This window comes from Lichenostomus cassidix, chromosome Z, assembly GCF_008360975.1.
Source record: "Lichenostomus cassidix isolate B80296 chromosome Z, HeHo_3.0, whole genome shotgun sequence".
Classification (NCBI taxonomy): domain Eukaryota; kingdom Metazoa; phylum Chordata; class Aves; order Passeriformes; family Meliphagidae; genus Lichenostomus; species Lichenostomus cassidix.
Window position 1 is genome coordinate 41736316 of NC_139511.1, and position 20366 is coordinate 41756681.

The 20366-nt window shown below is 40.7% G+C and overlaps 1 protein-coding gene across 1 annotated transcript; it reads right to left on the reverse strand.

The window, feature by feature from the left end:
* Positions 1-229: 229 nt before the first annotated feature.
* On the reverse strand, positions 230-20332 carry ACER2 (alkaline ceramidase 2). Its single transcript, XM_085043489.1, has 6 exons — positions 20170-20332; positions 14327-14441; positions 13315-13456; positions 8831-8968; positions 4872-5009; positions 230-3443 (listed from the first exon to the last, which is right to left on the reverse strand). Exons 1-6 carry the CDS (start codon positions 20275-20277, stop codon positions 3257-3259), a joined length of 828 nt encoding a protein of 275 aa, XP_084899615.1. The 5' UTR covers positions 20278-20332; the 3' UTR covers positions 230-3256.
* Between the last annotated feature and the right edge of the window lie 34 nt (positions 20333-20366).

Genomic DNA, 20366 nt, shown 5'->3' on the forward strand with positions numbered 1-20366 from the left:
GGCTTACTGTTTTCAAATATTTGTTCTAGTTGCAAAAACCAGTTTGATATGCAAAGTAATCACTATCTCACTAATTAATGGTCTTCTATCTAATGCAGTCTCCCTCCTCAGAGAGTCAGAATTGCTGATATCTGTGTAAGGGAGAAATTATCCATACTATACTTCATGGCATTATACTGGCAGCTGCATTCTTCTCCATCAATGTGATGTATAAAAAAAGCAAACAATATTTACTCCAAATACAGTTTAATGCTGCAAAATATTACATGTTTTCCACAAACATTTAGTATACACACTTCAATGGAGATAGAAAAAAACCCCAACCACCCCTTACATAGTGCTTACTGAGTTTTCGATGACTGTGAATTGAGCGTTTGCTACCACCAAAAACTAGTCATCCTTTCTTAAAACCACAAACTTTAACATTAAAGGAATGACAGACATCATGCCAATGTCTACAATATGATCAACACAGTATTTCATCCCACTAAATACTCTAAAATACTAACTGAACCTAAACATTAGGAAGCAATTTACTTCCTGCCAGCAAGCAAGGAGAGCATTCTGGGGCTTTAAAAGCTGCAGGTGCATATACATCACTTTATACTGCAATGTAATACAGTTTCTTGTGCATACTCTCTTCATCTATATGACCCTGTGCACAAAACCTTCTGTATGCCAATCATATACTTCTTTGGGTACTAGTATTATTGTGTAAGTGCAATCTGTAAAGCTGTGAATCTTGTAAAAATGCATGGGTTTTTTTTTAATAAATGTAGCTATTTTCAGAACATATAAGTTAATACCAATTTAATGTAAAGTGCAGTAGCTATATCTAAAAGTGGTGAGCTGCTGCTACAGTGGAACACTCCAACGAGTTCTACAGTGAAGCTCTGAATAACACATAGTAATCTTTGTTCACAAAATCTCCTATGAAGAGTAAAAAGGGCTAGAGATCAGATAATAAAAATACAGGAGATTATTCTTGGCCTGTATCTGCATTCATTTACTTCTTCAATAGCTGAATGCCCAACTGAGATTTTTTTAAATTATAAAATTACTTCTTTGTGAGCAGTCAGACTGCAGAGCAGAAGACAGCAACCGACAGCAGACTGATTAGAGCCCTTTGAGTCAGAGGTTGCTTTCAAGCAAGATATTAAGCAGAAAGGCTCCAGTAATTTTGAATAGTACATTATGTCTACAGTTATTAAGTTCCCAAGCAATACTGAAAATAACTTACTTACCATAACATAATAATTTAGCAAACACTATCAAAAAGTCTTACTCAAAGTAGGACCATTTTACGCATCAGAAAACTTAGCTGGGTTCCAGCCAGCAATCCTACCTGTATAAGGATCTAATCATATAACTTTTAATACCTGAGAAGTGTTTGAAGCTGAGCATTTCATAACCAGGAAGAGAGGAAGGAAAAGGACAAAACAAAGAGTAACAAACAATACTACACAAATTTTTACAAACAGGTTTCATATAAAAATTGTATCATTGTGTGTCAAAAAGATGTTTCAAATCCACTAGCAAGTGGTATAAATATGTACTGTTCCATTGGAAAGATTTTGCTGCTTTTATGATTTGGTAGTCATCTGACAGTAGTCTACTTATCCACTTTGAAGGTCTCATGAAGAAATCATATCTCCCACTAATAATTTGCTTTAAGAGTGTCAGCATACACTTTACTTCCAGCTTTCTAAGCACAAATTTGAATATAAAAGTTTTAAAGGTTTTAAAATGATTTAAGGTTTTGAAAATTATTTCACCCCAAAGTTCTTGCTAAAAGCCACTTACATAAACATTATACAGTATAGAGTACATTTTTGCATTGATAAAAAACAAGTACAACATGAGATGTGTTAGCAAAAGAGAAAATCATATTTCATGGTCTAATACTAAAAAAGGAAATAAAACTTATTAATGAAAGTGTACATTCAAAGCCTTAACCCGCTTAGAGTTCTGATACTACAGTTCTGATGGAATGTGAGTAGACCCTTTTTTCTCCAAAACTGCAGCTGTGAGCAGCTAGAATTGATAATATTTGAAAAATACGCCTGCACTTTGCACCTTGTCTTTTAAAACAGGCCTAGTATTAATTGCTTGCAAGAACGATAGCCACTCCTGAACCTCAGCACCAATAATCTTAAAACTAAATGGACCTAGACATCCTTCATCTTTACGAAAGAGACTGCAAACAAACAAAATCTGAATATTTTGCAAGAATACAAGACTCAGTATCACATCTCATTGCTCACTGAAATCCAGGTCTTCAGCTTGGTTTTTAGGCAGTAATCTGCTTTTTTTTTAAGTATAACCAGAAGAACACTGGACTATTTTTTATAACATTTTGCAATGCATTGGTGAGAAGTCAGCTCTCAAATTAGATGTGCAGCTAGGCACCTATGTGTTTTTATAGTTTAATCACACTGTCAATCCATGCTGACCTGAGATCTTACTGAAGTTAATGTTCACACTTCTGTGAGCACTTCAATGCCAAATTCAAGACCAAACATGTCTGAAGAGGTAGAGAGGGATTTCTATGAAATTTCTGTAAGAGGGAAATATGCAGCATACAAGTATTCACAGGACAGTGGAAATACAATAAAATCCTTGAACTCCTACCTCGTTTTAGGGACTTCTGTCAGCTCCCTCTGCAATTACACTGCCTAATTGCACTTACACAGTTACCCTGCTGCAAACACTGGTCTTCTGTGGTACTTGGGAAAGCAACCATGTATTCTGTGATCCAAAGCAATGCACAGCCTGGGTGCCACACCACGCTGGGGAGTAGCATGGGCTTTGAGCACACTCTTGTGGCCACATGCAAGCACACCAAAATCAGAGCTAAGAAGGACACAGGATGGCATGTAGGCATCTTGGACTGGCTTTTGTTCACAAAGAAAGTTACAAAATAAGTGAATCAAGCACCAGAGGTGACCTACTGCAAAAAGATCACTCCTTGACCCTGGTATTTGAAAAGAGCTTTTATCAAGGGAAATGCTACATCAAAAACACAGTGCAAAAAACAGAGAAGCCATTTGTTAGGGTCCAAGTGCCCCCATGTTCCTGCTCCCTCTCTCTTCTTCATAGCAGAAGGAACACATATCCCTCCTCTTCCTATAACACCTGAAGTGCTAACTATCTTAGGAAGAAGAGAAAAGACACCACTAGTCATTTATCATTATATAAATATTGTCTGTGCTGGAATAGAAGTTGAAAATCCATCCCCATTCCATGGCTTCCAACTTCATGTGATCTTCACAGATGTTTTTTTGTGTGCGCAGAGGAGGGTGACGTAGGGAACTCCAATGAATGCCCACCTTTCACTGGGCCAGAACTTTATGACAGGGCCCTGCTCAGGGATCTCAGAGGCAGCATCGAAGTAAGCAAAGCAGACACATCCCAGATATGCCGCAAGGCAAATCAAAATGTGCCTGAGAATAGACATCCACACACAAAGAAAAAAAAGAAAAGAAAAGAGAAAAGAAAAGAGAAAAGAAAAGAGAAAAGAAAAGAGAAAAGAAAAGAGAAAAGAAAAGAGAAAAGAAAAGAGAAAAGAAAAGAGAAAAGAAAAGAGAAAAGAAAAGAGAAAAGAAAAGAGAAAAGAAAAGAGAAAAGAGAAAAGAAAAGAGAAAAGAAAAGAGAAAAGAGAAAAGAAAAGAGAAAAGAAAAGAGAAAAGAAAAGAGAAAAGAAAAGAGAAAAGAAAAGAGAAAAGAAAAGAGAAAAGAAAAGAGAAAAGAAAAGAGAAAAGAAAAGAGAAAAGAAAAGAGAAAAGGAAAGAGAAAAGAGAAAAGAAAAGAGAAAAGAAAAGAGAAAAGAGAAAAGAAAAGAGAAAAGAAAAGAGAAAAGAGAAAAGAAAAGAGAAAAGAAAAGAGAAAAGAGAAAAGAAAAGAGAAAAGAGAAAAGAAAAGAGAAAAGAAAAGAGAAAAGAGAAAAGAGAAAAGAGAAAAGAGAAAAGAGAAAAGAGAAAAGAGAAAAGAAAAGAGAAAAGAAAAGAGAAAAGAAAAAAGAAAAGAGAAAAAAGAGAAAAGAGAAAAGAAAAGAGAAAAGAGAAAAGAAAAGAAAAGAGAAAAGAGAAAAGAAAAGAGAAAAGAAAAAAGAAAAGAGAAAAGAAAAGAGAAAAGAGAAAAGAAAAGAGAAAAGAGAAAAGAAAAGAGAAAAGAGAAAAGAAGAAAGATAAAGAAAAGAGAAAAGAAAAGGAAAAAATCAGTAACATAAATTCAATAAAGCAATCAACTACATCACTATACTTTAAAATCAGTCCACCTTTCACCATCTTCTCACAAGCCCCCCATAGAATTGCTGTCTGTCCTCTGCATGGAGACAAAGAATATAGAGAGCAAGGAAAACTACAAAACTGTAGTTTACCCCTGGTTTAAACAGGCTCCGGATTTTTGGCTTTTCTGCACCTGACAGATTGGTGCAGTAATGTTGAGATACGGAACCTCAAGTAAGTAACCACAGTTTGCTGGGTGGTAAAAGAGAAAAGGCATCAAAGCCTTTCACTGCTCCTCCACTTCACCATCGTTAATTAACCACTAATCCTCATTCATAGGGAGGATTACCACAGTTTTTAATGGCAGTTTAAGTTTTCATAGACACAGCTATGGTTTTTAGTAACCAGTATGGCAAGGAATTCAGTTACAATTAATGAACCTAGTGTCTAAAGAATCAGATCAGGCCAAAGAGACTCCTAAATCTGCCACCTTGAACAGCATGAGACTTGCTCTGGGCTTATAAAAATCTTACCATTGATTCTGTCAAGATCTAACCAGAAATAGCCACCAGGCATCACAGAAGGGTAATGCAGTGGGGATGGATCAAATTGAATCCAACTTTGGACTTTATACACGACACTTACCATACACAGTGCAAATAGGGGAAGTTAAATGAGGACCAGATCTCACAAAACGCTTTGTCACTGATCCAGCAGAAAAGTGCTAGCATCCACCAAAGACCTGAGAAGAGACCCAGTTTGTACACACGAAGGTTTTCACACCTAAGGAGAAAAACATAAATAAATTGTTATTAAACAATGCCAGACACAAATAATTAAAATGACTCTTCCATAAATGTCCTTAACAAATGAACTTCACTTACATTAAGTATAGCTCTGATGCAAGGCAGTGGTGAGGTAACAAAACAAACCTTTTTATCAGTAGCTGTGTTTTGGGTATTGTCTTAAACACAAATGTGCCAATGGTGGGCAAACATCAAGCTATTCCCATCCCTAGGGAGGGGTGCTCTGGACAACTAGAGATTAGTTACACATGCTGTTCATTAACAACCAGCCATGCAGCAAGTGCTCAGATTTGCTTGTATTTGTTACTGTATAAAGACTCCCATTACTGCTAAGGCATTTATAGTCCTCAGTGAGAGGTACAACTGTTCCTAACAGCATTAAACCATGTAGTTAAGCAGATATGCATATGAATCGATTTTGTTTATCTGACAAATAAAACCAGACTACTGAGATGGGTACTTGCGTGTTCTGACAGAGGAAAGGGTGTGTGTACTGAGAACATGGAGGCTTTCCTGGACGTGTCCAAAGGACATGAACGCATGCAACTGCATCCCATAAGATAAGAGGTTTGGCTTCAAACTTAAGAGCTACTTTAGTCAGCACCTGACTATCTGAATACCAAGAGGAAAGGGCAATTAACCTCTGTGGTTCAAAGAATTCAAGGCTGCAAAGGGAAACTGAAGGCTTACTTACACAAGATCAGCCACAGAAATGGTACAGACTGTAACAACAGGTTTGATCAGTACCACCATCAGGTACTGCAAATTACTTTTATAAACTTAAGACTAGATGCTGTAGAGTGTTCTGCAAAGGACTACTTTAAGGCAGAAAGAGTCAATCACAATGAGAAGAGCACAGCCTGCTGATCTCTTTAATGCTCCTGGGTCTTCTGCGATCACCCATCATGGAGTCTGAAGTTTCTGCAGTAACTGTGCTTCAGATGGGCTGAAGACATGCTTGCTGAGGAGGCATGGAACTGCAAAGCCACTGCTTTCACCACAGTGAAGAGATGTAATGCAAATGCCACCTGGACATGTAGCCTTTCTTTTATTTTTCCATAGACACAGGCACTGATCAGAACTGAAAAAGAACTCGTTAGCTGAAGGTCTAAAAGACATGTTCATGCTGCCCTGATCCTATCCTACTCTATTCTGAAAGAAACTGGAACCCACAAATGCACTTCTATTTCCACTATTGTCTACACAATGCACAATGTTCTCCATTTGACAAAAACCACAGTTATTTAAATATCAGCACTTCTGCAAACACGTATGAGCTCCAGTCATTTGCTATTTAAGGGATTGGGCTCGTACACACTTCCAGCAGCATTATCTGCTAATATCTTGGAACCCCCAAAAAAGTATACCAGCTTTTCCTCAAATCAGTGCAAATTGCTGGATGCTGATTGATTGAATTTTACACAGGTATCTCCCTTTCTAGCCTAAGGAATATTTCAAACTTTTAACTAGCTTAACCTTTTAGTCAAGGGAATAAAGGAACCTGTGACAATGAAGAAAATGTCCCTGGCCCCAGCCAGATTTCTAGTAGAAGAATCAAATATTAATGGTCAGACCAGAAACTAGGGCAAACCTTCACTGCTCGAGGCTCAAAAGTCAGCTGAGCAACAATATTATAGCATGTATCTATAGCATATCCACACACAGAGGAAGTTATATGCCTGATGGTTACTCCCTAAATAAGCACTAATTTGATGACATTATAATCTCAATGGCTTGGACTAGGCAAATCAAAGGACAAGCATCCTCCTTCCCACCGATACCATTCTCTAGGAGAGCTTTTTCTTTTGCTCTTTTGATCACCTCCTGCCCACAATACTTCCCAGCTATACACTCTACGTGTTACCAGGTCCACATCTAAGAATGTAATGCTCTTTTGTGACAATATTACCTCATCAAAGACAAACATAAGGCAGAAATTTTTCATTTGAAAACACAGTGGTTCTGATTCCCCAGAATTCTGTACAAAATTGACACAGCCTAGAACAGGAATAACAGGGAGTTTTGGTCTAAAACATCAAAAACTTCTGCATGAACAGAAGCAACTTCTCCTTTTTTCCCCAAATATCTGTTTCACAGAAAAATTTCCACTGCAGCCTGCCACACTCAGATGTGAAGTCCCCTCCTGGCTATGGTAGCCCAGAACAGAAAAATAGCAAGCCTTTTAAGTAATGCTTAAATTAACTTTTCTCCTGCAAAAGGAGTTGAGATGACTCCTCACCTCCTGGTTTACAAGAATGTATCCCTTTAAATCTCCAAAGGAGCATCATAACTTAAAAGAAAAGATTTTTATTTGCCTTTTACACTTAGGAATTCATCCAAAAATATCAAAGGTGTTCAATCATCCCAATGCACAACCAGAGAGGGCCCTATGTTACTTCAGGTCCCTTTTTAATTACCAATTGAAAAAGAAGGTCTAGTGTCCTCAATTCACTCTCTACAAAAAAAAACAAAACAAAAAAACCACAAAAACCAACAACAAAAAACAGGTAAAATGTAGACATTTTAGTAAAATACGACCTTTCAGAAAGAGTTTTGAAAAACAAACACCGGTAGGCATATTAATTCCTACATTTGAAACAACAGTATTCAATCTTAGGAGACACTGACAACTTGTCCTTTTAAGTTTCTCAGGCGCTCATGTCTGGAAAACTGATATGGAACTGATAGAGAATTTACGCTACTATCCAGTGCCACAAACAGATGTCCCTTTTTCCTGTCAGTAGTTCCTTCATGCTGTTATCAAAATGACACCACCAATGTTGTTCCGCTACTGACCTTGTCCACAACTAACTTGCGTGCTGTTTCCCAAGTGTCTGACTACAGAAACACACAGTAGGATGTCTCATGAGAAGACTCATGAACACCTTTACAAAACATTAATAGGAGAAGCTTCCACTGTATACTGAAGCAGTGGCAGATCAGGGTAATGTAGCCAACAGAAAAATCTCTATTCTAACAGATGCAGTCAGAATGAAGACACTTTGTCCTAATTCACTTGTTTTGATGGACATATTCAACATATAAGAGGCAGCATAAGTTGTAAAATCCTTCTCAGACACTGGAGAAGAGGCGAAAAAGGACACGTTCGTATGCTAGTATTCCTCTGGTCCTTTTTGCAGGAGGTGAAGAGATTTAAAAAAAACTGTCTCTGGACAGCTGCTGGTATCACTCTAACAGAAGAAATCTCTAAAATGTGCAAATCAGTCTCAGGTTCTTCTCTATTTGCATTCTGGTATTATGGTTTCTATGGCGCTGACTGATCGCAATCCTCTGATTAACCTTATCTTTGTCACTCTGACTCCATCACATTAGTCATATCAGAAGACAAAGTGATTGCAAGACTCAAAGTACAACTTTGAGAGTTGGAACATCTTCCATACGTGCTTGGTTGGGCCTTGCCCCACACGCCCACTAGCATTCAGACTGCAACCATGCCATCACCTCACCCTTATGCACACTATACAGAAGAAATGCTGTCCATAAAGTGAAACTGTGCCCTGATTCCATAATAAATAAACAAATTTGAGTTAGACTAGGTTGCAGCAAGAGCTATGTTTCAAGCACACAGAAAATATCTGACCTATAATAATGTCCTAGGGAAAAAAATCCTTGTCAAAAAATGTCTGAACTGCCAAACAAGTTTATACTAGATTTGCTCTTTCATCTGGCAGAAGCCTTTCTGATCTGGGGCCACAAGCACTGAAGATCTAGTGTATCATCACACGCTGTCCTAAGGATCTGAGAAGGCAACGCTGCATTCAGGAGAAGTGTACTTACCTCTTCAACTCAGCAATGAGCAAAGCTGTGCAGGGAACACCCAGAGTCATTAGTGAGATGTTGTTGATGGCAGGCTTAATGAAGGCCAGACAGGTGGTAACTCCAGACAGGACACCCACAGCAGCCTTAAATCGGCTCCTGAATAAAGTTGATATGGGTAGAAGAACTGCTTTTAATTCAAAATTTAATTACTAAAACTAGAAATCTTAAAACTTCATATCACAAAATTTAGGTCCATCTCTGCACACAGCAGTGTACTTCCTCAATGAAGTTCTGTCTTGTCATTCTTCAAGCATTTAACATGGATTTTTAGGTTATTTGTTATTGTTAATGCCCCAGCTTCTGCAGCCATGTTACAGTCTGCTTTACTTTCCTTTATCTCTTTAGAGCCCTCAAAGATACTGAAAGCTACATGGTAAGACAGAACATTTCTTTTAACCAAATTCAACAATAGGTAAGAAATTCACAGACATCTTTTATACTATTAAGATTTGGTATATTCTTAGTAAAAATGAAATCTCTATTGCACCTGTTGGAAGTTAGGATTTTTCCTTTTGTCTTCTCTTAGGGAATTGTGCCCCATCCATTAGGGTCGCTAAAGAGACCCTAACTGTCCACACTTAAGAGAGACAAAAGATGTATCTAGGGTGGGGTGGGGGTGGAGGAGAACAACTGACTGATCCTAGCTCACTTGCTCTCTAGTTATCAGAGGGGAAGGTGGAGGGGGCTCTCTGTGACTGCCAGAGCACAGCTCTGCACTTCTTTCTTCCTGGGTGAGCTTTTATTTGTAACAGCAGCCATTGAACTGGGACTGTATTAACACCAAATCTGACTGGGGAGGACTTTTACCATCCCCTCAGGTGCCTCAGGGGAAACCCAGGACGATTCCCCCTACGGAGGAGTCCAGCTGCTGCTCCCTAGCTCTGCTGACTTTCTGCCTCTGCGTCAGTTTTTTTTCTGCTGCCCTATAACCCCACATCCTCCACCTGCTGGGACACACTACAGCTCGTGCCACAGCTGCAGAGTTCCTGCTACCTTTTGCTTGCTACCCCAGGTGCACCAGCCCTGCTGCTCCAGCTCACAGCTCTGAGCTCCCTGCCGCAGCCTGTCCTGCCCTCACAGCTCTGAGCTCCCTGCTGCAGCCTGTCCTGCCCTCACAGCTCTGAGCTCCCTGCTGCACCCTGTCCTGCCCTCACAGCTCTGAGCTCCCTGCTGCAGCCTGTCCTGCCCTCAGGCCGCCCGCCATTGCCGTGTGAGGGAGGCAGAGCTGAGCTCGCGCCACAGCGCCCCCTGCAGCCGCGGGGGAATCACCACACTGCCCTGCCTGGCTGGAGCCAACAGCGCCCCTGCTGGCTGTGACTGGAACTGCACCAAAGGGACAGCGCCTGGCAGCCCAGGGAAAGCTGCCACTGGGTTTCTGGCTTTTGTTTGTTGTTGCTACTGTTGTTGCTGCTTATTTGCCTTGTTATAAATACTAGTGAAGAACTGTTAGTCCTTTTCCCATATCTTTGTCTGAAAGCCCTTGATTTCAAAGTTATAATGATTTGGAGGGAAGAGGAGTAATACATACTCGCTATTCTAAGGGAGGTTCCCACCTTCCTTAACAGAAACCTGTCTTTCAAACCAAGACAGCGCCCTATGTAGAGAGCCTGACAACTATAAAATTAAATATATGTTAACTGTTGTTTAAACTTCAGGCTTGGACTTAAAACAACCCATTTCCAGTCTTTGGCTGGACTATGGCAGACCTTTAACTACTGGTCCACAACTTTTTAAAATATTTGTTGTCCAAAGACGGCACTTCTATGTCTGAAGTAGGGTCTCAATATATTTGTACAGTACCATTCCATGGCCACAAGTGTCATCACTTTCACCTAGACTCATTCCACTTCTCTTTCTGCTGGAAGGCAACAAGTTACATAAGTAGGAAGTTCTAATTTGACATGAACGTCCTAATGAATAAACACATCACAAATTGGTCATGATCGATAATAACATTTTCAGCACTGAAAATTCAAAGTGTGATGAGGATGAAGAAAGTGAAGACTACAGCCTTGAGCACAGGATGGACATAATACTAGAGGATTAGTCAGGCAAAGCAAAGAAACGAAGAGTATAAACCAAACCTTTTCTAGGTTAGGGTTTGTTGCCCAGGATGTCTGCACACTTCAGAAATGAATCAAGACCTTCCATAAAAAGTAACTGTCTTGACAGATTCTCTGAGAAGTGGAAGGATACAATAGGATCCTTAATCACATCTCAAATTTTTTATGTATCAGTTATAGACTGAGAGATTAGTATTTACTGTTTTAACACGATGTTTAATAGAAACAGTATTTTATCCCGAATGTGTTGCTATTACTTTAAAACCCAGTAGTTTAATATCTTGGTCCACACTATGAACTTACCCTACAATATCAGAAGACAGTAATTGATGCAATGGGAGATGCTCTAGCCTTCTGGGGGCTCATTAAAAGAGTTTACATAAATTACACATAAATTTAGGACTCTGCATTCTTCACTTGAACTGAACATCTAAGAGTTACACCATAAACCAAAAGACACCAGTAAAACCTGTTTCCTTGTTAAGCTGATGGTGTTCTGTAATAGCACTACACTGTCATATGCAGAAGTACTAAATTCACACCAACACGATAAAGCCATTAAACTACATAGAATCACAAAACATGCTGAGTTGGAAGGCACCCAGAAGGATCAATATATCCAGCTTCTGGCCCTGCCCTGCACCATCCCAAAGAGTCACACCATGTGCCTGAGAGCATTGTCCAAATGCTTTTTGAACTCTGTCAGGCTGCGGCTGTGACCACTTATCCTGGGGAGCCTGTTCCAGTGCCCAGCCATCCTTGGGGTGAAGAACCTTTGCCCGGTATACAACCTAAACCTCCCGACTTAGCTACAGGCCATTCCCTTGTGTCCTGTCACCACAGAAAAGAGAGTAGCTCCTGCCCCTTCTCTTTCCCTCATTAGGGTGTTGAAGAGCACAATGAAGTCTGCCCTCAATCTCCTCTTCACTACACTGAACAAACCAAGTGACCTCCGCTGTTTCTCATATGGCTCCCCCTCCAGACACCTCACCATCCTCATGACCCTCCTCTGGATGCTCTCTAATGTCTTTCTCATATTGTAACACCCAGAGCTGCCCCCAGCACTCGAGATGAGGCCACCCCAGTGCAGTGCAGAGCAGAGCAGAGCAGGACAATCCCCTCCCTTGCTCAGCTGGCCATGCTGTGCCTGATGGCCCCCAGGACATGGGTGGCCTCCTGCCTGCCAGGGCACTGCTGACTCTTGTTCAACTTGCCATTGACCAGGTCCCTTTCCATGGCACTGCATTCCGGCGTCTTGTTCCCCAGTCTGTCTGTACATCCACAGTTGCCCTATCCCAAGTGAAGAATCCAGCACTTTCCCTTGTTGAACTTCACCTGGTTGGTGACTGGTCTCATTTGTGGAGGCCTCTTTGCCCTCAAGGGATTTGACAGCTCCTCCCAATTTAGTGTGGTCGTCAAATTTACTTAGTATTCTTTCAAGTCCCATGTCCAAATCCAAATCATTTACGAAGACACTGAAGAGAATTGGGCCATGCACATAGGCTGCACACAGTAATTAAAGGCACACTCTACCCAGTGCAAGCTATTTTGAGGAATGGTCAGTCTAGATACCAAACTTCTTTCCAAGCAGTAGAAATTTCTAATCTGGCACATGTCAAGAAAAAAACAAACACAAAATTCCCAACAACCAAACAAACTCAAAAAAACCCGGCAGAGAGTAACAGTGTAAGAGGGCAAAAGTCAGCAGTCCTAGCAACCTCCAGGGAGAACACTGATGCTGCAATTCAAGCCTCTCATTTACTTCAACTTCTTTACTACATAAAAGAACAATATGTTCGAAGTTTATAGCACAATTTTTTGTGAGGAGGCAAACCTAATAGTTTAAACTGGCTATGATGTATTTTTTTAAACCTGCAAGAAAAAGAAAAAATTTCTTTACAACAACAATAGTTTCTAAACAAACACTTTGCCTTTAAATATGTAAACACCACCCTTAACCACTGCCTTAAAAATTCAGATGAACATTCAGCTGACTTCCACAGGTCCACTTGTATATACACTTCAGGATATACAAAAGGAAGAGCAAAAGATTGCTTCTCTTACATTAGCTGTAAGTTACATAAACTATTCATTGTAAAATTCTCCCTAGAGTCAACAAAAACAGACACTTCCAGAGTCAAGTTATCTCATCTAATCACCTGAAGTTACAGGGCAAAAACCCTACTATCAGCAACTGCAGATTCAGGAATTCTGAAAAAAATGGGCTGACATACAAGCAACTGGAAGAGAATGGAGTGAACAAAAACAGCAGTGATAGTGGTAAGGGTGATAAACTTGGTGCCATTACGTGCAGGTTTAGGTATTAGCACAGTAAGTTTCAAGAAACACAGAAGTGTACATGTATGATTGTATGATTACCTGTCGTTTCGAAAAACTCTGGGCAGGTATCTCCTAGGGAACCACATGGCAAGAGCACACATCAGAACCCAGAGAATAGCGAGCTCATCCAGCATCTGGCCCAAGAAACTGAGGGTGGCGTGAAAATAAACAGATCCAATTCCTGGAAGAATTAATCAAAAGGCAGCATGAATAGCTGCAGTATCACAATAGACTGAAACACACTGCTCATGCTCAGAACTTCATAGGAAATGATGGCTATCATTTGGTCTAGAAAAGGTAATAAAAAGAGAAAACCAGAAAACAAACACCAACTTCACTAAGAGGCAATCCAAGTCCTTAGCCCCTTGTTAATCATGAAGAAAACACATCACAAAAATAGAAGCTAAAAATTTCAGCTCCTACTAGAAAAGATGTATATGACAAAACATCAGGTGAAAAAGTATAATGCAAAACCAGTTAAGAAATAAAAGCCAGTGCTGCTTCTGAATTTTCTCAATAGCAGAAGAATGCGTAAGACGAAGATAAAAAGCAGCATCTGGTGCTACTCCATGATACAGGTTTACAGGTGGAAAATGTCACCCTGCCCCAGTGGGCTCTGATTATCCCTTGAAGTGCCTCCAGGAATTAACAAGCTTCAGAATCACACATCTCCATCTTGGGACTTCTCAGTACAATGAAAAACCTATTACTCTCTTCAGTTGCACTGGCACTTCAGCTCTCATTTAAGCAACAACAGAGGAAAGAGGGTCAGCACTGCTGTAGAGTAAGCCCAAACATAAAAATAAAAAAAGTATGCAAAGAAGGATTGGAAGGGGATAGAACTATGGTCAAACTTCCCAGCAACTTCAATTTGCAAAAGGCATTTTCCTTTCAGAAACTATGCCTGCTTCTGCTTTAAGCACATGCAAGCAAACTCTTCCGTAGAGGTCAGGATTGCTTTGTTTTGCAAAACAGTCAAGTGCAAGCAGGAAAAACTGATTTCCTCTCTCAATTCACACAGGAGTTGGCAAACACAGACTAATCAACTTACCAACCACGACTAGCAGAATCCATATTAAATATATTCCACTGTTGAAGCAGATTGCGTATTGACGGAACAAGCACATACATATGGGTGGTAAAACGAAAAACAAGATGTTGCTTATCTAGGAAAAAAAACCAAAGTCTCACAAAGACAGAAAATAAACAAATCTTAAATATCCATAGGCTTTCTAATACATCCATAATAACATCTTGTCATTCAGTGAAGCCCCAGCTCAACCAGTTATGAGACCCTGTTTCTGACTATGCTGACCTGTTTTTGCAAAAGCATCAACTTGTTTTGTTTAACATCATTAAATTAGTAACAGCATAAAAACTTTAGGCAACGTAAAATGTGGCTAGTCATCATTAAATCACAATTCAAGTCAATTCCCAGAACAGTTTTATTGAGAATCCACAAGACTGTGGCAATTCAGGAAGTCTACAGGACCAAGCTACTGAGAACCAGTGACTGTCCTGTCAATGGCTGTCAAACCTAGCATGGAAAAAGCACTAGAAGCACTGGCACTAGACAGAGCTAGACAAGCTTTGTAGAAGACAATTTACTGAACAATAGCTGCTGTCTGGAAGGGCTGAAATACAATGCTAAGATAAAGGAGTTAGAACCCATTTTGTGCAGGGTAAAGAGAGCCTGGAGCTTTAAGTCCTTTTACACCTAAATTTTCTCCCTCAGTTCTCTACTACAGACACAATTAAATATGATTGAAAACTAGTTACAGGAAGGTGTAAAGGCTGATAATTCAGACCACTGCTAGGATTTTTTAAATTTAATATGTAAGATTTGAATGAAGACATGTTTTATGTTTTCTCTTGCTTACCAACAGCCTAAAGGATGATTCTCTAAAAACTGAAAACACTTCATTTACAATTAGCAGGAGCTGTCACTGTAGCAGTGATCAATCGGTTCTTCCTAGGAGCTGCCAGCGCTGAGGGTCAGCCATGGCACTGTAACTGAGTGGTTATGAAAACACACTATTGCTGCTTCACATGCAGCCAAAGGACAGGAGGAGTCCCAAGCCTCACCTTTCTCATATTTGCCTGCTTAGCCCAAGCACAAGGAAAATCACCTCAGCAACAGTTGATGCAGAAAACAACTTTGGATCAAGGGCATTCCCTTGGGATAGATATGTCTTCACAGAGACTTACAAATTTTTACTAACAATAATGAAAATTTAGTGGAGAAATAATTCAAGAACAACATATAAATTCTTTCATTCAGCTACTGTTGTCTGCCATCCAACATGGTCTGAGAACAGATTTTAAGAGGCAGATCAAGTTGTTTAACTCACATAGAGCAACCTACACATTCCACAAAACAGGTTCACGTGAGCAACCTTCATTCACAAAAGAACCCACCCGTCTCCATGCAGCAGAGACTGTCAGCAACATTAGGAATACAGAGATCAACCAGGATCCCAGAGCATGATGTGCTGATACATACACAGAACAGGAAGACTTCCCTCACTCCAAAGCAGGTAGGAACCACACACAGTGACAGCAGGGATGATGGAATATGAGTAAGTCCTCTGGGGGACTGGGAGTGCTTTACGCATTTTAGGCTTTTAGACACAGTTAGGCCAAAAGGAAGTGTCAAGAGGCAAAAATAGGTGGTTTTAAACTAAGTGGTTTGGAAGTAAACTTCTCCATCACTACAACTGAAACTGACCAATGAAGAAAATCGGAACAGGCAAAAAGAGGCTATAAAAATTTGGCTAGAAAGTCCTTATTCCACCTAGGAACAAGATGACAAAGGAAACACTAGACCTACTTAACACCACTGTGGCAATGAAGATCTATAGTAGTGATTGGCCAACAAGGGACTAGTTCTGTGCTATGGTAGTGCTGCTCTGGCACTGAACTCCCACTCATGCTAAGGTCCTGCCTGCAAATGCAAGAAAACCCTTGCAAACTGGAGCCTGAGAATGACTTGTACTCTTCGCAGTGGCCACCAGGAGGATTTACTAACACCTCAGCAGCTGAAATAATTTCAGTACTGAAAATTTAAATACAAAAGTATGATTTCAGAAAATATGGCTCCAGAAAGTATGTTGCATGTGCATTTTTTTACATTAATACTCAATTTGCCTCCATGATTGGGTAATGTGCAATTCAAATTATTTTACTGTTACAATAAGTGTAAAATTTTTTATCAGTAGTACAGAAAATTTCCTTCAGGATCTGCAAAGGCAATGACCAAATGTTACAGCTTTGGAAAACAGGCAAGAAGCACTTCAACAGTCCATTCTCTTGGCCTCACACAATTCTGGACCTCTAGTTTTAATTTTTAACATATTAAATATATTACAGAAATTCAGGACACAGGCCTATAGGACAGAGAGAACGTCAGGGGCTTGCTCAGATCATGATCATGCAACTTCACTCACATCTGGCCACTGTCTCAACACAGTATGTTTCCTGCAGTCCTAACAAAGCTCATGTGCTCTTCACTATTTGTTACATCTCCCAAAGAGCAGCTGCAGCATTCAACCACCACAAGAAAACTTACTGTATGATGTCTTTCTGAGCAGAAAGCAAAAACTGACTGAAGTAGCTCCCAGTAACATCAGAGGGTGTGTATCCTCTATACCCTAGTTTCTGAGCATGCCATGCACAAACACTAAAAATCCTGTGGTTAGAAAAGATCCTGTGAAGACAGTACAGGCATTTTCTCACACTCTTAAGACTACCTCATAACTTTTAAAACCTTTTTATTTCCATGCCGCCAGGTAACAAAAGAAGAGGAATAAAACCCAGGCAATTCCCTTCTTAAATGGAAATTACAAGCACAACTAAATGCAATTTATAGAACTGCTAAATACTGACAACAGGAAAAAATAAAAGTACTGCTTTCAAGTGTTTAAAACATTAACAATATCTTTGGTTTTTTTGGTAAATACCTCTTCACAGAGTAAATTATTTTGATCATGTGGAGGCATTTGTTTATGTTCTAGAATAGGGTTACAATGCATCAGAACACATTACTTTATTCATTTCAGAAGGAGAAAAAAAAAGATACTTTTCTTATAACTATTCCTTCAAATTAAACTACAGAGCATTTTGTGGCCTCTCTACTGAAGAAGTGTAAGACCTGAATCACTTTAGCTAGACAAAATCATGCAAGTCCAGCTTGTGTATATTTTAAAAAACTAGTTTGATCAATTTGTAGAAAACATCTGAACAGATTTCTTCTACTGATTTAATCCTGTTGAGTGCTTTGGTTTGAGTCCGACCAGAAAAAGAAATTAAAAAAATACATTTCCAATAAACTGCTCCAGTTTTGTGCTTACATGAATATTGCGTGAGACCTCAAATACAACTCTGATCTCCTGCCATGACAGTTTAAAATGTGGATTAGCACGGTTTTAATCTAAAGCTTAATGATCCAGATGCCAGATTCAGGTCTGCTGAAGAGTGTTTCCTGGAACTTCAAGAGAGTCTGAGTCAGTCGGAATAAACCCTCCCTAGAAGGATAAACTTTAGATGCCACCTAAGGTACTTTTTAGAGTAGGGCCAAAATTTCTCAACTGTCCTGTGAGCATCTGGTTTTTTTGAGGACTAAGTTGCACAACCCCATCAATCCACCGCAACTCAGTGTTTTAATTTTCAGAAGTTGCTAACACAGAAATCAAACCCTAACAATGACTTGGTATTACTGAAGAGAGCCTAAACATGACGACCCTCAACATGGCTTTTTTTTCCTTCCCTCAAAGTGTACAGCTTGCTGATTTTTACATAGCTGCCACAACACATCAGGCTTTGAGGCAAACTTTTTTCTGTGTCTGTCCACCTGTTTGAAGCCTCAGTTATTCATCTGGACACAAGTGCAGCTCTTATACCACATCTATACTTAATTTTGCAAGCTTCTATACCAATGTTAATCAGCTCAGTTCAGTGTTGTGGTTTAATCCCAGCCAGCAACTAAGCACTGCCCAGCTGCTTGCTCACTCCCTTCACTGCAGGAAGAGGGAGAAAATCAGAAGGGCAAGTGTGAGAAAACTTGTGGGTTTAGATAAGAACAATTCAATAGGGAAAACAAAAGCTGTGCACACAAGCAAAGTGAAATAAGGAATTCATTCAGCACTCCCCTTGGACAGGCAGGTGCTCTGCTATCCCCAGGAAAACAGGGCCCCGTCACACTTAACAGTGACTTGGGAAGACAAGTACCCTAAAAGTCCCAACCACTTCCTTCTCCTGATTCCATTTCTATATGCTGATCATGATGCCATATGGCCTGGGAAATCTGTTGGGTCAGCTGGAATCAGCTGTCCCAGCTGTCTCCCCTCCAAAGGCCTTCTGTACCCCCAGCCCACTTGCTGGTTGGGTGAGGTGAGGAGGAAACGCCTTGATCTCAGTAAGCCCTGTTCAGAAGTAATGAAAGAGTTATGATAACAGAGTTATCAACACTTTTCAGCAGAAAACATCACCCCACACCAATGCCTATGAGGAAAATTCACTCTACCCCAGACCGAACCAGCACACATAGCAGAAGGATACCCATCCCCCTGCATAGCTGGCTCAAAAACATATTTGCTGTCTTCAATAACTTGTTTATCCTGACCTTTTCCTCCCTTTGTTTTTGGTTCTTGTGCAGTGACATCAGACACACAAAAAAGCTGACAGTTTCCCTTACACACCCTCAAAATTCTTCAATGGCACAGACCTACCACCATCTTTAGGACTTTGGCAGCCAAGTACAAGAAAAAACCAAGTTAGTGATTTACACAGTTCAACATGGAATTACTTGCTCTATATGTGCAGAACCTCCCATGATACAAACTATTTCTTCCACTATACGTTGGCAGTCAAAGAAACATGGCTTGAAAGAGAAAAATCAGAGCTCAGACAAGGATGGAATTTGGGAGGAAAAAAAAATGGCCCACTTTAAAGTATAAAAGAGACAAAGCAGAAGATTCAGCTCCGCATTTGTGCACACACCACCTTCGGTAGAACAGAAAACAGACTGGGAATTGGCAGGTTTGCTCTTGGATACATATTTTTCATGGAAAGGCAAACTACCTGAAAGCCCGATGGATTATTTTACTCTAGTGGATCTGCCACTGCCATTCTTTACATCAAGAGGATGTCAGGAGCGTTGCTCCCTTTGCAAGATGCACGGTATAGGGCAGTCTGGCTCTGCTGCTGTAGCTGTGCTTTTTTAAGTTCTCTCCAGCAACTAAACGGTATTGCAAAGGTGGGAGAGGACTCGGGGGTAAACCATGACTAACTGCAGGGAAGCAACAATTACATTATACACTCGCCTTCCATTCTTCAGTTACTTTCTTAAACAGACATCTCTTCCTCTTCTAAAAATACACTCTTGACTTCATCCTGCAACCTTAAGACACACTGCATGTGAAAGTTTCGCCTTCTTGGAGCTAAATATATTTGGGAGAAATCCAGTTTTGCCTCCAAACACCAAGGTACCTTTTTATCTTGACCCATCACTGCCTTGCACGCCCATCAAGGGGTTGATACCTGTCTGTGCAAATGGGTACCAGACCAGGGCAATACAGCACAAAAAATTCGGTGCTTGGCCACCACAAGGCTCGACAAATACGAGGAGGGAGCCTGTTGCACACTACTTGTAAGTAGCAGTATGACTAGTAAACCTCCCCATTTTGTATCTGAGAAATTAGGTATAAATTCTTAAATTTTAGGCATGCCAGCGACTACAGAAGCAAAAGAAGTCGACAATCATAGAATGACATGCTACAATCCCACGAAAACCCCGCAAGAGACGGAGCTGGCAGGCAGCAGGACCCCCGCGCTGCTGCGGGACCTGAACGCCGCCGCACGCTCGCCCACCCACCGCCCCCCGCCGCCGCCACGCACCGTGTTGTAGAATTCGGCGATGGCGGGCACGATGGTGTAGTTGTCCTCACACCAGTCCACCTCCGAGCTGCCGGCCCGCAGCGGGTCCCACCACAGCAGCGCGCCCATCGCGCCCGGCGCTCGGGCCCGGCGGCGCTGAGGACCGGTGACCGCGCCCCCGGCCCGCCCCTCCCGTCCTCCGCGACCCGGGCGAGGGG